This window comes from Periplaneta americana, chromosome 8 (genome assembly GCF_040183065.1).
Source record: "Periplaneta americana isolate PAMFEO1 chromosome 8, P.americana_PAMFEO1_priV1, whole genome shotgun sequence".
NCBI lineage: Eukaryota > Metazoa > Arthropoda > Insecta > Blattodea > Blattidae > Periplaneta > Periplaneta americana.
The window spans coordinates 111,998,681-112,016,826 of record NC_091124.1 but is presented as its reverse complement, the minus strand read 5'-3'; the positions used below and the strand labels follow the sequence as shown (position 1 = coordinate 112,016,826).

Genomic DNA, 18,146 nt, shown 5'->3' with positions numbered 1-18,146 from the left:
GCCTCTTCTTTGGTGGTGATGCTGCATGGACTAGGAGTGTGTGACAGATTTAGGACATTTGCCCCTAAAAAGCAAAATGCACAAATCTTCACAGTCTCACCTGAAAAATGTTGTTTCATTGGCTATGTTATGCAATTCATACTGCTAAGCAATTAAGTGAAACGAACAGAACAAACATTCTCAAACATAATCAAGAAGTGAGAAAAAATCGTGAAATTATTTAAAAAAAAAAAAAATATTGATTGTATCAAATTTTGTGGCCAATATGAACTTCCCCTTAGGGGACATGATGAAAAAACGATTCGAAGAACCCTGATGTGTTTCGTGGGTTGCTACAGTTCGTGAGTAATCTAAACGAGCCTCTCAAAAATCATTTGGAACATGCCACTGTTTAAGGTTATTCTAAGACAATTCAGAATGAACTGGTAGATTGTAAGTTGAGTGTCTGCCGATCTGAAATTCAGACTGAAATCGATGGTATTAGTTTTTCTTAGGGATTAGCAAATGGTCCCACAGACATCTCCCAACTAAGTGAGAAAGTTTTGGTTTTTCGATTTGTAGTGCATTTATTTTTGTCCTACACTTATTAGTAATGGTATCAAGAAGTGAAATTTGTATGTACCGAAATCTACTGCAGCTCTCCCAATCCACAAGTTCACGAGCCGCCACTGGTGGTAGTGTATAGTAATGCATTAGTGGTTAGGGAATGAACATGGCTTCAATGTAGGCCCAAACCATTTTAGTAGATTTATTTTAAACAAATACTCTTTCAGAGATCTAATTGTGTATTTCAATGTGTTGAAATTTTATAAACATAGACTTTGAAATAATCAAAAGTAAGAGAAGACAAGACATGAAAGTAAGTATGTAGTAAAACATACCATGAAAGATAGAAAATTTTACATGTTGATAAGACGGGGTATCGTGACCATGAAGACATTGCTAAGACATATCTTACTTACGTCCTTACTTATGGCTTTTAAGGAACCCTGAGGTTCATTCATCTAATAAATTAAAAAACATAAAATTCGTACAGCATTGAAAAGAAGGCAACAGGCGATTTATATGCAAAACCCTTAAAATTGATTGGGACCAAATTAAAAAAACAATGAAGAAAATACCGGTAGTAGTTTTGAGATATTTTTTTCTGAAATTGAAATTGATCAGTTTAAAAAAACTTCGTAAAATGCTTCCTCCTGTTCCTTCTTCCATCGAAGAAGCCTTATACAGTGAACACCGCTTATTATGATCACTCTGGGATCAGATAATCTCATGACATTAACTGATTGATAACAGTATCCGAAAAATTCAAATTGAAAGTTGCTGTATTTACTACATATTCATGGCCTATAATTATACTACAATAATAAATATAACTAAGTTATAACACAGCGTCACTGATAGTTAATTCTTTCAATCACTTAAAATAATCATTAATTGTTTTTTTTTATTTTATTTTCCCGCAGTAGTTCATGAATGAATCTTTCATACTCATAATGTTCTTGAAAGTCAACTGACATGTACTGAACACCACGTTGCAAAATATCTAATGTATTTCACAATGTAAAAGCAGAAACTAAATTGCTGTACCAACATAAAGGATGAAACTTCAAGAGAAAGTTTGGGAAGAGTACTACCTATGCTGACTGGTCTTCCTTCAATTGTGATTGGGGAAAAGTATACCATTACTTCCAACCTGTGCATAGCTATTGTATTGTCAGCGACAAGCCCTTCAACAGCTCAGTTGGGGGTGGCATTCGACTTCAAAGAAAAATGTTTGTTATAAGCTGTCCACTACTTTATGTTCCAAAACAGTATAATGCTTGGAAACTAAAAGCTGTGAAAGCAGAAATATGCTTTATAGTACTCGGAAACAAAATCCATGAAAGCAAAAATGTGATAACATTAACTGAATCCATGATCACAGTAAACAGAATTTTTTCAGTGTTTTAGTGTTAGTCCGTAGGGAAATTCATATAAATGATAACATAAACCGATCGATAACATTATCCGTGATTACAATAAGTGGTGTTCACCATATTATGCTTCTGCCGAAAATGTAATTACATACATTGGAGAAAAGTTCTTATGTAGATAGCAGCAGTAAAATTGTCTTAATAACTTATAAAACAAATCTAACTTTTCTCATGAATATTGAATGCATCATTGTTTTGACTGATAGTACTTTTGATTATGCTCCCAACCATTTCTATCAAATGTATACCATGCATTCATGTGTTAATGCTTTCATTATACCTGTGGTTACATGTTTTTTTGCCAAATGATAATACCCAAACATATAAAAATGTGTGATGTTTCCTGAAGAAATTTTGTCTTCTTGTATGTGGAAAGCAGTTAATCATTTCAAAGCTTTTGTTAGATTATGAAATAGCATCACACAATGTAGCCAAAATTAATTTTTTTAGTGTTATGATTACAGAGTGTAGGTCGGAGTTGACTTAAGAAAATTAAAGGAAATAGTATATCAAACCAGAAGCTCCGAAACAAAACATCTGAAATTGGAAAGTGCTTAAAAACTTCTATGTTTTGGTCTTCCCTGTTTACTATCATCAGAGGTATCAGACACTTTTGCAGAACTAATTGCAGAGGCTCTCCTGTTAGTGAATGTTTTGGATTTTCTCATTCTATTCTGGAAAACTATATTGAAACATCAACCTTTCCCCCTGACTTACGGTCTGAGGCACTACAATTTCGAACTGTACAAATAACAGATGCAGCAGAATGTTACCACAATGGACTCCAGCATAAATTTTGTAAGACATAATTATCCACCTATCTTATGGTCAAAGATATAGAGAATGTCCACTGTCGGTAGTTTGACACAATTTTTATTATTGTATGAAATTTAGCAAGTTATTTCTTATTAATCTCATTTACCAAATGTATGTATATACTCTTTGAGAACTTGCAAAGTCATGTACAAAATTTTGTTAACAACAGTCAAACTTAATTAATCCTACCTCAATTTTTTTACACGTCAGTAGTGTGACAATTTTTAGACTGATGTGAAATAGTAGAAAACAATTTGATATGTTACTGCAAAATTGAAAATGTTGGACTAATTATAGTGATGGAATACACAAATATGGGTCTTTCAATGTATCTTGCATAATGTTTTGTTTAATTAACTACAACTATTTTAATAAAAAAAAATATTTGAGAATATAATGTGCGTCAGTAGTGTGACTTCCAATTGCATTTTCTATTTGATGTGCAAGACAAGTGTTCTTACAACTAGAAACACATTCTTTTTTATTTGTGATGAACCGGACACTTTCTCTGCCTCTTACGGACTTCAGGGCGAAGGTACTCTTCCAATTCACTGGAGTCCTGCAGAAAATATTTATATTTGATATTATAGGTTGACACAGCAATGACATGATGAATTTTTTGCGTCCTCGTAATAGGTAGGACATTTTCCCAAGCTTTACCCAGCTTCTGAGTCACAGAATTTAGTTCCTCACTCTTAACATGAAGCACATTGGTCACCAGTTCTTACGTGGAAGTCCTACCTCTTTACTGGCAATATTAAATTTATCGGCTCTTACAATCAAAAGTCGCCCTCGGTAGCACAGTTGGTATAGTGCTGGCTTTCTATGCTCGAGGTTGCGGGTTCGATCCCAGCCGAGATCGATGGCATTTAAGTGTGTTTCAGTGCGACAGGCTCATGTCAGTAGATTTACCGGCATGTAAAAAAAAACCTCCTGTGGGACAAAATTCCGACACACCGGCGAAGCTGATATAACCTCTGCAGTTGCGAACGTCGTTAAATAAATCATAATTTTAAAAAATCACAATCAAAACCGCAGAAAAATGGATATCACAGAGATAAGAACGAGCATACAGTTTTCTGTGTTCGTGGAATTGCTTTACACCACTTCTGAAAAATAGTCTAGTCTATGGATGGATAAAAGAAACGTCTCTTCCTTACAAATTTTACAGTATAATTGGATTTACCTCAAGAACAAAACAATTGGGCTTATTACTACTCGCTCACATAACGGCACAATAAAAATCGCCCGAACACCACAAGAAATATCTTCTTAATTCCATAGCAGAACGAGTTCTACCTGCTCTGTCCATAGTATTAAGAAGAAAACTGCAATCTTAGAACGATTGCCACGCCAATGTTTCGCTCAGTTGCCGTGATGACACTAGTGGGTTTAAAAGTCCCATTAGATTAGACCCTTGCCGAGTTACCACACTTTCTATTCTAAACGCTCTGATATTGATTTAAGTTAGACCATTCCAACACAGTGTTTGAGGGCTAGGGCGCTCTGACGCTGCCCTGTGTCTGCCCAGCACGAACCCCCACTTCTCTCTGTCGCTGCGGTTGTGGTGGTGTACGAATGCATACGATCATCAACTCTACTCGTCTGTTCGATGTTATTCTGCAGGCATTGCTGGGTTAAGCGTTCCATCTGTCATTCATTTGTGCTTAACCGTTTTGAATAAGAATGAAGGAAAGTACGTTGACAGTCTGTTCAGGATTTAACCCCTCTTCGGAGGGCTTGTATCTTGTCTAATCTGACGACAACAATGTTCAATGTTTAATATGCCATATCAATGTACGGGCAAAAACGTACAACATTAAGCGTCACTTTGAAGTTAAACATTCTGATACCCACGCTCATGTTATTGGCGAAGAGAGGAAGACATTAATAACGAAACTAAAGGACGAAATGCAGTCTTCTTACGACGAGGTATATATCATTTCAACTAATTAAGTACTCTAAAGGCAATATAATTAAATTAATACTTATAGTAACTTTATTTTGAACAGTTGTCAACAATGAATGGGAATTATTATAAAAACGTTTATTAAACTGTTAAAAGGATTTTCTGTCCATTTAACTATGTATGTATTTTTTGTATAGTGACAATGTCATTAAAAATTCATTTCTCCCTTTCATTCGCAGCACATTGAGTGAGCCAAGTTCCAAAAGAGCTATCCATGCAAGCTATATTGTTGCCCTAAATATCGTCAAAAGTAGCTGGCTTATTACGGATGGAATGTTTATTAAGGAATGCATGATTTCAACTTCCTTTCCTGGTGACATTGTTTGAGACAATTAGTCTCTCTCCACAAACAATCTGTCGCTGCGTATAGGAACTTTGTGGACATTATGGCGCCCTTTTCTGTAAATGTTGAGCAGGCTCCAGCCAAATTCCAAAGAGAATTGATAAGAGTTCAGTCTAACATAATTTTGAGAAATAGATATTACAATATTTCAGGGAGTCTCGTTGCGTTTTATAAGAACTTTGAACAAAAAGAGTTTTTGCTTATCCACGCATAGATATGCAAGTTAATTGTTATGTTTGGCTGTAAATACCTTTGCAAACACATATTCTCAGTCATGAATCTGAATAAGAGTAAAACTAGGTCATGTTTGTTTGATGTTGCATTGGAAGCAGTGTTATGCATTCATTCCACTCAAACAATTTTTCCAGATATAGCTTAAAGGGAAAGAAATCAAAGAAATGTCATTTGTCTTCCTAACTACAGAAAAAAAAAAGGACAATTTTATTTTGTTGTATTATTTTGTAATAGCCAATTGTTGTAATTCTTGAATCCTTCCTTTGTGTCATAAAATGTGTCATCCATATAAATGTACATCACTCGCTCACTCTACCCCTTGAACATGTGCAACCCTCTAAGCGATCGGTATTCAGTCTCTTTCCCACTCACTTGCTGTCTCTCTCTGGGGCTCGGCACAGCTCCTCCAAACCCAGGGCAGCCATGTGGCTTCACGGGGGTTGCCCACTTGGAATGGTCTGATTTAAGTCATTCTTGGTTGGTGGTCTAGTGGCTATCCTGCTAGCTGTTGGGCCAGAACAATGGGTTGTAAAGGGGAATAAAATTTTTAGTTTGGTTTCCTGTAGGGTGGACGTAAAGCTGTGTGAGTCCTATATATTATAGATTTATGGCACATCATAGAATCTTTTCCCTGATGGAGGGCTCCAGACAAAATTTGTCAGCTTTTTTTTGCCTACATTGAATTTTAGCATTAAATAACATTTACAGTTGAAAAGTGTCGTTAAATAAAACACTACTACTAATAGTACATCTGTTTAATGCTTTCATTGTCGTAATACTCATATTAATTGCTCTGTATACATTTCATTGCAAAGAAAGTAAGAAACACAAAAATCTTTGTAATATAATTATTATGTATTTTTGGTGCTGCTTACAACTGCTAAATATTGCTGGTACTGAATGTATTGCTGTACAATCCCTAATTATAACATAAACTGAAATTTGTTAATTTACCACTTTTTAATGCTTTTATCATTACAAATGGAATTTTATTACAGGTATTATTACATCAAGAGGCCAAGTTATAAAGATACAACCTCATTATCCGTTAGATGGACAGCCTGCAGTTGTGGAAATACATGATATACAGGCTTTGATATGTCCTGATGATGCTGTAAAAGACATAATTGACTATCCTGGTCCACTTGTGAGGTAGTATTCACTTATTCTGATTTATATTGAATAAATTTAACCTTTATTTTATCTTATTTTTTGTGTTTCATTAACAATGGTACTGTTTAATATCAGTGCATTAAACATTAAGTTAGTATATTCACTGTACTTTTAATTTCGATGTCAATTGTATTCTTCTGCTAGTGATGGCTGTGTTTGAATTGAAGTGATATGTGGCCAGATACGAGTACTGTATCATTAAAGTGGCCCCAAAGCAAAATATAACTTATGATTGTTGTAAGATTAACATCACACTAGGGAACAAATGAAACTTTTTTGACGTGAATATGTCTTTAAACTCAGATGGATACATGGGGTACCAGGATTGAAATGGTGATGTAACATTTGGAGAGTGATCCATTGCAACACTATGACTTCGTGACAATATACTCGTGACTCCAATATGTTAGTGTGCTGATTATGGTGCTAGATGAAAGATCTCGTCTAGATCTGTCGATTTAAGCCAGGCATATTTATGTAAAATTCACCGCTTTGTCTCCAACATGGCCAAACTCCAATTTTTTAAATATATTTCTGACAATGCAAAATTACGTCATGTGCACTCTCTTATTCAACCTTCTGTTAGTATGAAAGAAATGTGGAAAAACATCAAGTCTATGGGTCTAACAAAACAGAAATCTCAGGTAGAACCCACTAAATTGCCACTTGACAGCTTGAACGAACATTTCGCTTCTCCTCCTCCAGGTCCTATATTAAAAAAAAAAAAAGCCCTTTCGGAATTATATTCTTATCTTGTACCTGACAGAGAAAAATTCTTTTTCAAATACATAACCCAGGCTGAAATAAGATCATTGAGAAGTATTAGGTCAAAATCCCAAGGTATAGACAAAATTAACACAACTCTCCTAGATAAAATAATAGACGTAATCCTACTCACTGTAACTCACATATTTAATGCCTCTATTATATCAGGTACTTATCCGAACACATGGATAATATCAATAAAGCCTTTACCGAAAATCAGTTCTTCTTCTACACTGAACAAGTACAGGCTTCCCACTCTTTCGAAAGCTCTAGAAAAAATCATACATCGACAGCTGACAGGCTATCTGAACGAAAATAAACTTTTAGGTAGACTTCATTCTGAGTTCAGAGCAGGTCACAGCACTGCTACAGCCCTAGTTAATGTAACTGAAGACATTCGAAATGCAATGGGCAGAGGAGAGGGGACGGCTCTATGCCTCTTCGATCTGAGTAATGCTTTTAATTCTGTGGATATCGAATTGCTCTTACAAGGGAAGTACCCCAGCTCCAACGGCTAAAACCGACTGGAAACGTGTTTAAAATATAATGTTGTACCTGTTCGAATAGCTATCAATGCCATTCATCTGTAAAACTACGTATGCAGCTGCTATCGCATCTGAAAGTTAGCGTACTAGCCTCACTATGTCGTAGCTCTACAGACTGTATGAGCGAGACCATTGCGGTGTTCAATAGTGAAGTGCACGTACTAACAGCAGACATGAGTGTGCTGAAGTCAATTGATCCTGTGAAAAATTGTTTACCTGCTGCGTGAAAAGGTACGTCGAACTTACATACCGGATATTGAGGATGTAATTGGAGTGAGGATGAGCCGTTTGCATGCATGTTACGTGACATTATAATGCAAAAATACTACCGGGAATTATCAGAAGTAAATACCGACATATTGGATGGGAATAGTGATTGTGAGTCTGATGGCGCAGAAGAAACAGCACATGGGTATGAGAGTTCCAACAGTTCTGGAACGTCCTCTCCAGCAAATAAAGGAACTGCAAGTCAAAGTGAATACTTACCTTCAGTCTCAAAAATATCACGACCTAGTGTGCTACAGTGTCTTGATGATCTAACATTGGACAATATTTATGATTATTTTAATCACGGTTACAATTCTTACAGGAAACTAATGAACTGTTATAGCTGCATTCGTTTGAAATCCAACTGCAAGGAAATTTTGGATTATGTGGCGTGCAAGACCAGGTCCACTTCAAGGGAAACAAAACATCAAATCTGAAGGCTGTAAAAGAGACTGTAAGAGCACAGTTTGACAGAGCCAGAGACTATGATCAGTAGTCCACTACTGGCACATTCACGTGTGAGCTCTGGAAGCTGCTACAGTAGTTGCTCTGGACAATTTAAAAGCTTCTTTGCATTTCGCCAGCGGCTTCAAAGAAGAATATAACATTTCGTCCAGGGATATCACTACATTAGGCACAAAGCAGAAACATTTGTGGTAGATGTGAACATATTCATTAAAGACAAAAACATAGTTAAGCAACACGTGTGGAATAATGATCAGACCAATTTTTAATGAACTGTCGTCTTCTTAAACACTATCGCACAGAGGTGAAAAATCAACTGCTGGTGTGGTACAGTCTTTTTATAGCACTACACACAGTTACATAATAGATGTGGCAGTGTCCATGGATGATAGATTAGCGAGCAAGATTTACATTTGCAGGAAACACAGGGATGTTTGGTCCACAGTTTGCAAAGAAATTAGCAGCAATTTGTCCACGGAACATCCATGTTGGGCAAGTAAAAGTGGAAATATGATCAAAGACCACATGAAAAGCTTTTTACATTCGATCCTCAGTGAACATGTTTGTGAAAAAATGTCTATTACTTTGTGATTTCTGGTCAGGACACAAAGATTACAGTCTGATAGAAAAATGTTTCCCCAACAAGGATACTACGTTATAGATATGCCATCAAAGACAACCAAATACTGCCAACCTCTGGATGTATATATTTTTTCAGACGGTATAAACTGCATTGCAGAATTGTTGATTTTGTATGCTTACAAATTGACAAACTGCAGGTCACGTTACATAATCGATATTTCATCATCTGCCTTCACTCTGTCATCTACAACCAACTTTCTACACCGAGGTACAGACCTATGTTAACATTTCGTGGCGAAGATCCGGTTACAAAGTTGATATTCCTGTTGCATCATTTGATAGCGTGATCATTGTGGCTTGTGATATTGAACTATTGCAATGTGGATATACAGAAGATGATGTAGCATGTTCACGTCATGTTGCCCTTGTCAAGTGTGCATTCTGTTCCATTCCGTTGTGTTTTAATCACTTCATTGAAACTCCAGATGTGCACTCTGTGACGAAAAAGGGAAGAACGTACAACAACACAGCATCTTCTAGTTCGGGATATACGGACAGGTACGCACTGCATGTGTTAATGTATATAGGGTCTTTCAAAAGTCATTTCAAATATTAAATCGCTATAAATATTATAATATTTGAGATAGGGAAAAAACAAAAATATCACAGTGTTGGGCAAACAACGGGGTTTACAAAATATTGGGAAGATGTCCGCCGTTCTCTTATTCAACGTACAGCATTCTGTCTACTACACCATGCACAGCATTTTGCAGATAATATCTTGGAATATCGGAAATTTCTTGCGTGATGGTATTTTTCAGTTGCAGTAGGGTTGTTGGATGTGTGAGAAAAACTCGTTCTTTAAGGTAACCCCACAACCAAAAGTCGGCCGGATTGAAATCTGGAGATCGCGGAGGCCACATGGTTGAAAAGTGCCTACTGATGACTTTGGTCGGAAAACGAGCCTTAATTACACGTGTTAACTCTACCATTAATTATTTTAGTACGTTATTTTATGAAGCTTTATCAACATCTTAGGCTATTTAGCGTCTGAATGAGATGAAGGTGATAATGCTGGGGAAATGAGTCCGGGGTCCAGCACCGAAAGTTACCCACCATTTGCTCATATTGAGTTGAAGGAAAACCCCGGAAAAAACCTCAACCAAGTAACTTGCCCTGACCGGGAATCGAACCCGAGCCACCTGGTTTCCCGTCCAGACGCGCTAACCGTTACTCTACAAGTGTGAACAATAATGGAATAAGACAGACTGTTACAGTAAACGGGGAGCGCTACTACAGCATGTTACAGAACTTCGTCATCCCTAGACTGAGGAATCACGGTATGGAAAACATAATCTTCATGCAAGATGGCGCTCTACCCCACATCTTTATTCCTGGAAAACAATTAATTACGCAGATGTTTGGCGATCGTGTTATCAGTAGGCACTTGCCAACAATGTGACCTCCGCGATCTCCAGATTTCAATCTGGCCGACTTTTGGTTGTGGGGTTACCTTAAAGAACGAGTTTTCCTCACACATCCAACAACCCTACTGCAACTGAAAAATACCATCACGCAAGAAATTTCCGATATTCCAAGATATTATCTGCAAAATGCTGTGCATGGTGTCGCGGAAAGAAAGCTGTAGGCTACGTTGAACAAGAGAACGGCGAACATCTTCCCAATGTTTTGTAAACCACGTTGTTTGTCCAACACTGTGATGTTTTTGTTTTTTTCCCTATCTTATATTATAATATTTATAGTGGTTTAATGTTTGAACTGACTTTTGAAATATCCTATACTCGTATATTATTTAAAGCAAATGTAGCTTCTTGCCACATAATACCTCATTTATGTATTTTGTGGATCTCCTTGTCATAACTGTCTGTTACACGGTGTTGCTTCTTCAGCGATTTGTGCTTCTCTAGTCATTAGATTCGTTATTCTTCAATCATTGATTGTCCACGACTGTGGAGTTTTACAGATAAATAACCTTGATGGGTGATAGAGCAAGCACAGCTCTGTATTTTAAACACATTTACACTCGGTTTTAGCCGTTCGAGCTGGGGTACTTCCCTTGTTAGCCAAATTAAATTCCCTACATTTTCCGACAGTACTATGAGCTGGATGGAATCATATCTGCGTGGTCGCTGACAATGCGTCTCTGACTACAATCGGTCTTCTTCTTGGCGATCCACAAAAAGGGGAATTTAACAGGGCTCAGTTCTAGCTCCGCTACTCTTTTCAATATATATAAATGACGTGTCAACGAACATAGTACATTGTCACTACCATCTCTATGCTGATGATCTCCAACTCTATGTACATTTCCGACCTGATACATTAAATGATTCATCCACAAATTAACCAGCGATCACATTTCAGTCTCGACATGGGCCTGCAGACTCAGACTTAGACTTAATGCAGCTAAGACGCAGTCCATAATCTTCGGAGCCAAAAGACTGCTAAACACTTTGAACGATAGTCAAATTCCGGCCATTACACTTAGTAATATTGAAATTCCTTACTCACCTATAGTTAAAAATCTAGGAATATATTTTGATAACGATTATGTTGAAAATATCAAGTAAAGCACACTTGTAAAAAAAAATCTGCTCGTCTGTTCACTCGTTAAGCTGGTTCAAGCATTTCTTTCCAGCACCACTGAAACAAACATTAGTTCAAACACTCATAATGCCGCACTTTGACTATTGTGACGTGTTTTTCAATGACTTAAGTACCGAACTCCCGAACGAATTACAACATGTTCATAATATGTCCGACGATATCATATTTCACCATTTTTCGAATTCTTTTCTTGAGTCCGGCTCATCGATCGCAGAACTTTACACTGTCTTTCTCTTGTATTTCAAATTCTGCGCACCTCAACTCCAAGTATCTGTCGTCTCGTGTATTTATGCTCCAACTATAACCTAAATATTTGATCTCAGATCACTGGTACATTGAGTATACCTCATCATAACACTTCCTGATACTCTTCATCATTCACCGTTTTAATTTCTCTTCATTGGAACTCCTTACCTCATACCTTAAGGAGATGTCAGCCATTTACTAATTTCAAAACCCAGTTGTCAGATAGACTGCTTAGACTGTGAGTTTTCCTAAAATATAATTTTTTCTAATATATGATTTTTATTTTTAACATATAAATTTTCTTTCTTATTTTAACAATTCGATTCACATTACTATAATTTGTTTGATTTTTAGAATTACATGTAACTAAACTTGTTTTCATTTTGTTGTTGTTACTATTATTATTATTATTATTATTATTATTATTATTATTCCTGTATTTCTGCTATTGTATTGCTATTGTTCTAATACTGGTTGAGTAGAAGAGAAGGCTTTATGGCCTTTAACTGTGCCAGTAGAAATAAATCTATTACTACTACTACTACAAAACAGGGTAATTATGGAAATTGACTTGTTGATTATAAAAGTGGCTGTTAAAATACTCTATCACACACAGTTTATGAGGTATACTTATATTTCTATCTTATGAAATTTATGAAACTAATATTACTGTTTACAAAACAGTATGCTTTAATTCAGCATAAAGGCCATTCTAAAAGCCATTAAATGTCAATGAAAAAAATAATGCATTCTTTGTACACACTATGTACAGTAATATGAAAGTCACATACTAATATAAAAGTCTATCTCAGAAGTGTGCCATTGTGAATGGTTTTTGCTTTTATTCATGTTTATCCTTGTGTGCAGGTATAAAAATTGTGTTCCCTAGTTTTATTATGACTAACAGTTTAAAATTTAACTTAATAATACTTCCATTAATAGTCACTGTTAGATTATGGGATGGTGTCTTCTAAATCTGTCTCATGTTCACTCTTCTCTATAGAACTTGTATCACTAATATTTATCACAAGTTTCTCCACCATTTAATCGCATAAGTAGGAACAGTATTTTTTGAAGAAATAAAATGGATAATTTCGGTGTTAACCTGCCACTATTTCGGTGGGTATTTCGTGAAATAAGTTGTCAATTCGTGGGTATTTTGTGAAATAAGTTAATTGTATTACGTTCAATATAAAACTTTTTGATATCACATAAGGTCATCATCAAATTCTAAACTAAGCTTGGTTTCTACATTGTCCACATGAAGATTTGTGTGGCAGTCAGTATTTTCATAAAGGTATGCAGACAAGTCCCTCTCACTGTCCAAATAAGATCTAGGAAATCACTTTGCCTGTAGACAATTCACACCAAATTTAATATGGTTCTCTACTAATCCCCCCCCCCCCCCCAAAACCTCTTCACATCAAAATACAGTAGTGTGCAAATTAATCTGAACAACGTAATTACTTATGCAAAAACACTCAAACGGGATAAAAAAAGGATCTAAGACATACCTCAGTAATCTATGTGGCCTCCCTTGTTCCTAATAACAGCTCTGAGACGATTTGGCATGGATTCCACTAATTTCCCACAAATATTCTTCATTTCTTCATCGCGGAACCATACACCAATGAGGGCAGAAATCGTCTTCTCCTTTGTAGAACAATCCATTTTTTGCATTCTTCTTTTGCAAATTGACCACAAGTTCTCAATGGGGTTGATGTTGGGTGAGTTGCCTGGCCAGGGGAGTACCTGAATATTCTTCTTGTTGAAAAATTCTGTAGTTTTTCGAGATGTATGACATGGTGCCAGGTCTTGTTGGAACACACCTCTGCCATCCGGAAATGATTTTTGCAGCTGGGGTATGATTCTGGTTTCCAATAAGTGAATATATTTGTCAGAATTCATAATTCCCTTGATAGGTATTAATGCTCCAGGCCCTTCATGTGTAAAACAACCCCAAAACATTACTTTAGGGGGGTATTTGGGTTCTTGTTGGAGATGAGCTGCTGTTACTTTTTCGGATCCTTTCCGTAGGTACGTAAGAAACACGGTGGCCGTGGACCTCGAAATGAGACTCATCGGAAAAAAGTACATTCTTCCAGTCATTCACTGTCCAGTGTTGATCTAATTTTGCCCACATTAAGCGTTTTTTGCACATAACAGGGGTTAGCAGTTGCTTCTTAATAGGCTTACGAGCCCTTCGTCCAGCTTCCAAAAGCCTACGCCGCACTGTTGTGATGTGAATATTCGCCCCAGTGGTAGCCATTAACTCGCGGGTTAAGTCGACAGCAGTTAGTCTAGGATTTAATTTACTTTTCCTGACAATTAAACGATCATCTGCAGGTGAAGTCTTCCTTTTCCGGCCACAGTTTCCTTTTTTCTGGGGTGTGATGGATCCAGTCTCCCTGTATCGTTTTATGATCGAATTAAGAGTAGCCAAACCGATGTGACATTCTGCAGCAATTTGCCTCTGTGTCATAGAAGAATGCTCTGCTAATGTTATAATTTTAGACCGTTTTCGTGGAGTTGTATGCATTTGTGAAGACGACAGAATGTACACAGGATTGCAGTATTAAGTTTTCAACACAACTGAAATGCTTATAAGTACAAAACGACAGGCAAAATGTCATATATTATAAAAAAAATAATGACAGACCTTGAACAATGGAATTACACGTACTACAGATGTCAATTAAAGCGGTATGAGCGAGCAGCTGTGAGGCCAACAATGACAGAAAATGTAAAAATATGTCGTGTTCGGATTAATTTGCACGCTACTGTATAGCCTCTGTTGCATAACATACTGCAGCAAAGATTGAAGAGTGTTCTATGTTACATGTCGACTACAGAAATTTATCCTTTTTTGATAACTGTAGAGATAGTAAAACTGAGTGCATATAATATCCACAGAGAAAATACAGCACTGTTATTGTTACCAAGAGGTTGACCATTTAACTGAAACATAAGTCACAAACATGTTTTTAGCAATACTGAATAACATTTTGGTGTATATTTCGTAGTTTTTGCTATAGAGAGTTATATTTCGTGGTTGTTGACATGTTTCGCACAATGATCCAAATTTCGCGTCATTTCGCGAGTTTTGCTTAAATAAACACTGCCCTCCAAAAAAATCCATGACACCAAAGTTTTTTTTAACAGAAACCACAACATGTAACTGTGGAAAAATTATATTTGATTCTACTGTATCATCATGAAATTATTTCAACACATATTTAGAGCTTTAAGAATGCTTACATAAATCTAATCTTAAAACAGTCTTATTAAAATTGTGTGTGTGTGTGCGTGCGTGCGTGTGTTTTTTTAGTTTAAACGAAAACAGAGGATTTATAGATCATACATTTGAAAAAATACATTCGAAACTTCAAAATTATTCATTATATGCATAATAGGAAGTATTGCCACCTCTTGCCTTTATTACCACTATGAGTCTTCTTAGCATGCTCTTGATCAAAGCCAGTTATATTCTCTTGTGGTATTTCCTTCCATTCTTTCTGTAGTGCCTCTCATAGTTCGACTGGGGTGGTGAAAACTCTGGTCCGGATATGACGAAGCATGTCCCACACATGCTCAGGTCATTTTGAGGTTGGGACTCTTGCTGGCTAGTTAAAAGTTGAAATGCTGACCTCCTGAAAGTAGTCCTCACACACCAAGCAGCATGGGGATATGCATTGTCGTGCATAAGTGCAAAGTTTTCTTCCATGAAATGTACAAAAGGGACTACATTATTAATCGTACCTCTCCAATGTACCAGTGTGCCATTAGTGAGCTGTTCTCAACGACTATGAGCTCGGTGTGGGCCTCTGAGGTTATGCTGCCCCACATCATCACGAAGCATTCTCCAAAACACGTCCTCTCCGAGAAGGTACAGATGTTTTATTATGTTGTGACAGTCCGCTTGCGTAAAAGAGAGGAGTGGTTGCTGTTGGAGGGGAGTTGGACATCTAAGCCGTGTGCTGTGTCAGCATCAGAGAGGGAGGGCAATACATTCACGTTAGAATAACAGTTTTACCTTGTGTGCCATGCAGTTGGGACTTCTGGATTATGCTGTAGGGAGTTGCTGGTTAATTGGCATGAAAATTAATCTGAAAGGGACAAACCAGTACCAGAAATATCCATGTATGTTTTACCTACATGTTGTTGTTCTCCCTTCTCATCATCATCATCATCATCATCATCATCATCTTCATCTTCATCTTCATCTTCATCTTCATCTTCATCTTCATCTCCATCTCCATCTCCATCTCCATCTCCACTTTTATTACTGCCACCATTATCATCACCCAGATGGATCACAATTTCTTGGGCAAAGTATAATTAACACTCTTTCTCCATCATACTTACTTCAACTTCTCTCACTTTTCTGCATGTCGCTGTAGTAGTCCCCTGTTTTTTGGTGCGATTTAAATCTTACGTAGTCATTTGACACAAAAGCTTGGTCACCTCCCGTAAGAATTATTATTAGATGTTGGCCCCCTGAAACCAGAGACAGTAATCCTTTAATTTAATCCTCCACACGAATGATGCTGTGTGGGATGAATGAATATAGGTTTCGTCCATGTAAATGATGATGCGCCATTCTTCTCTGTATCTCCTAATGTCTCGTAGATATTGTAAGCGCCAAGTCCTTATATTTTGATTCTCCATCAGGATTTCCCTATTATTTTTTGTCTTTTTCCAGTGGAACCCTAACTTAAGTAACACTTTCCTTAAAGTGCAGATGCCCTCCTGAAAATCAGTAGACTTCTTTAATTTCGCATTCTTTTGTACAGACTGTAAATTTTTCCTTTGTCAGAAGAGAGCCAATTGTTGATCCATAGGTTTGTAAAATGAGACTTTACTGAAGCAAAAGCACTGGATAGAGATATCACTTGAAGAGGTCTTGGTTGCAAATATGTTGCCTGTTTTGCAATATTATCGACTTTCTCGTTTCTAGGTATACCACAATGACTAGGTATCCATTGAAATGTTATGTTTCTGAAGTGGAATAATTCTATGTGGATATAGGTTTGGTACATATTTAATTATATTAAATATAGCCCCCTTGGAGTCGGTAAGTATGCACATAGATTTTTCAGAAATTTGAGTAACACACTGAAGAGCAGCATCAATAGCTAGCAATTCAGTGTCAGGACTGGAGTAGGATGAACATGGTATGAAATAACTTTCTTGATATTTTGGAATATAATACCCTGCTCCTGATGTCCCATTATTAGGATTTACAGATCCATCTGTATAAATTTGAAGGTGATCCTTATATGTGCTGCAGAGTAGTTCCATGGCATCTAACTTAAGAATGTATGGAGGATCTTTTTTTGAAATGATTTCCTGGAATTTGTATGCTATGTTCTGGAATCACCCATTTCCATGGAGGAATTTCGTTCACAACTGGAGGTTTAGCAATGAGTGTGTTTGTGATATAGATTGGTATTTCTTCTTTTTTATTTTATAGAAATTACACAGGATATCATGTGACAGTTTGAAGAACATCTGAGATCTAGATGAGGCTTGCAATTTTAAATATATTTTTAGATCCTTTTGTAATATATAATGTCTGAGTGGTTGAATATTACATTCAATTTCTAGGGCAACAGTTGATGTGATTTTTGGCACTCCCAGGCATAATCTTAAGGCTGAGTTTTGAAGAACAGAAATTTTTTGTAGATGAGTTGCTGATGCTCCTCCCCATATTTCACATCCATAGGTCAATTTTGATCGTATATAAGCATTATAAAACAGACGACTCATTAATACCGGTTGCAGAAGACACAGCCCTGCAGTATATATTGACTACACCCCAACTCTGGCTACTAGCAACAGGCGTCTATAATGAACACCGATCAAAATACCCCTCATTTCTCGTGAAAAACAACAACTGAATAGACTACAGTGGACTATAGTGGACTTTATGTTGTCATGATTTAATTTCGCATGCACATGCACCTTTTTGAGAGTGGGTCCCTGTTTATTTGTAATGTAGAAGTCATTGACTGTTCGGCGCACTACTTCTTCATTGAAAGTCCAATGTTGGGTTAGAAGAAGATTGTTTGTGAGGTGTAGAAAAAGAAGTTGAAGCTCCAGAATCAATGTTCTTTGTCTCCCTTATTATTCTCCTT

General features: G+C 36.7%; 1 protein-coding gene across 7 annotated transcripts in view; it reads left to right on the top strand.

Moving 5' to 3' along the window:
- Positions 1–18,146, top strand: part of LOC138704946 (protein transport protein Sec16A-like) — a 572,743-nt gene that overhangs the window by 161,824 nt on the left and 392,773 nt on the right. For all 7 annotated transcript variants that reach the window (XR_011333490.1, XR_011333489.1, XM_069833405.1 and 4 more), the window contains one exon: positions 6,337–6,490. Coding sequence is in view for 5 of the 7 variants with exons in the window: in XM_069833405.1 (XP_069689506.1) it covers positions 6,337–6,490 (154 nt within the window). In the remaining 2 variants the exon portion in view is untranslated. The remainder of the gene's footprint in view (positions 1–6,336; positions 6,491–18,146) is intronic.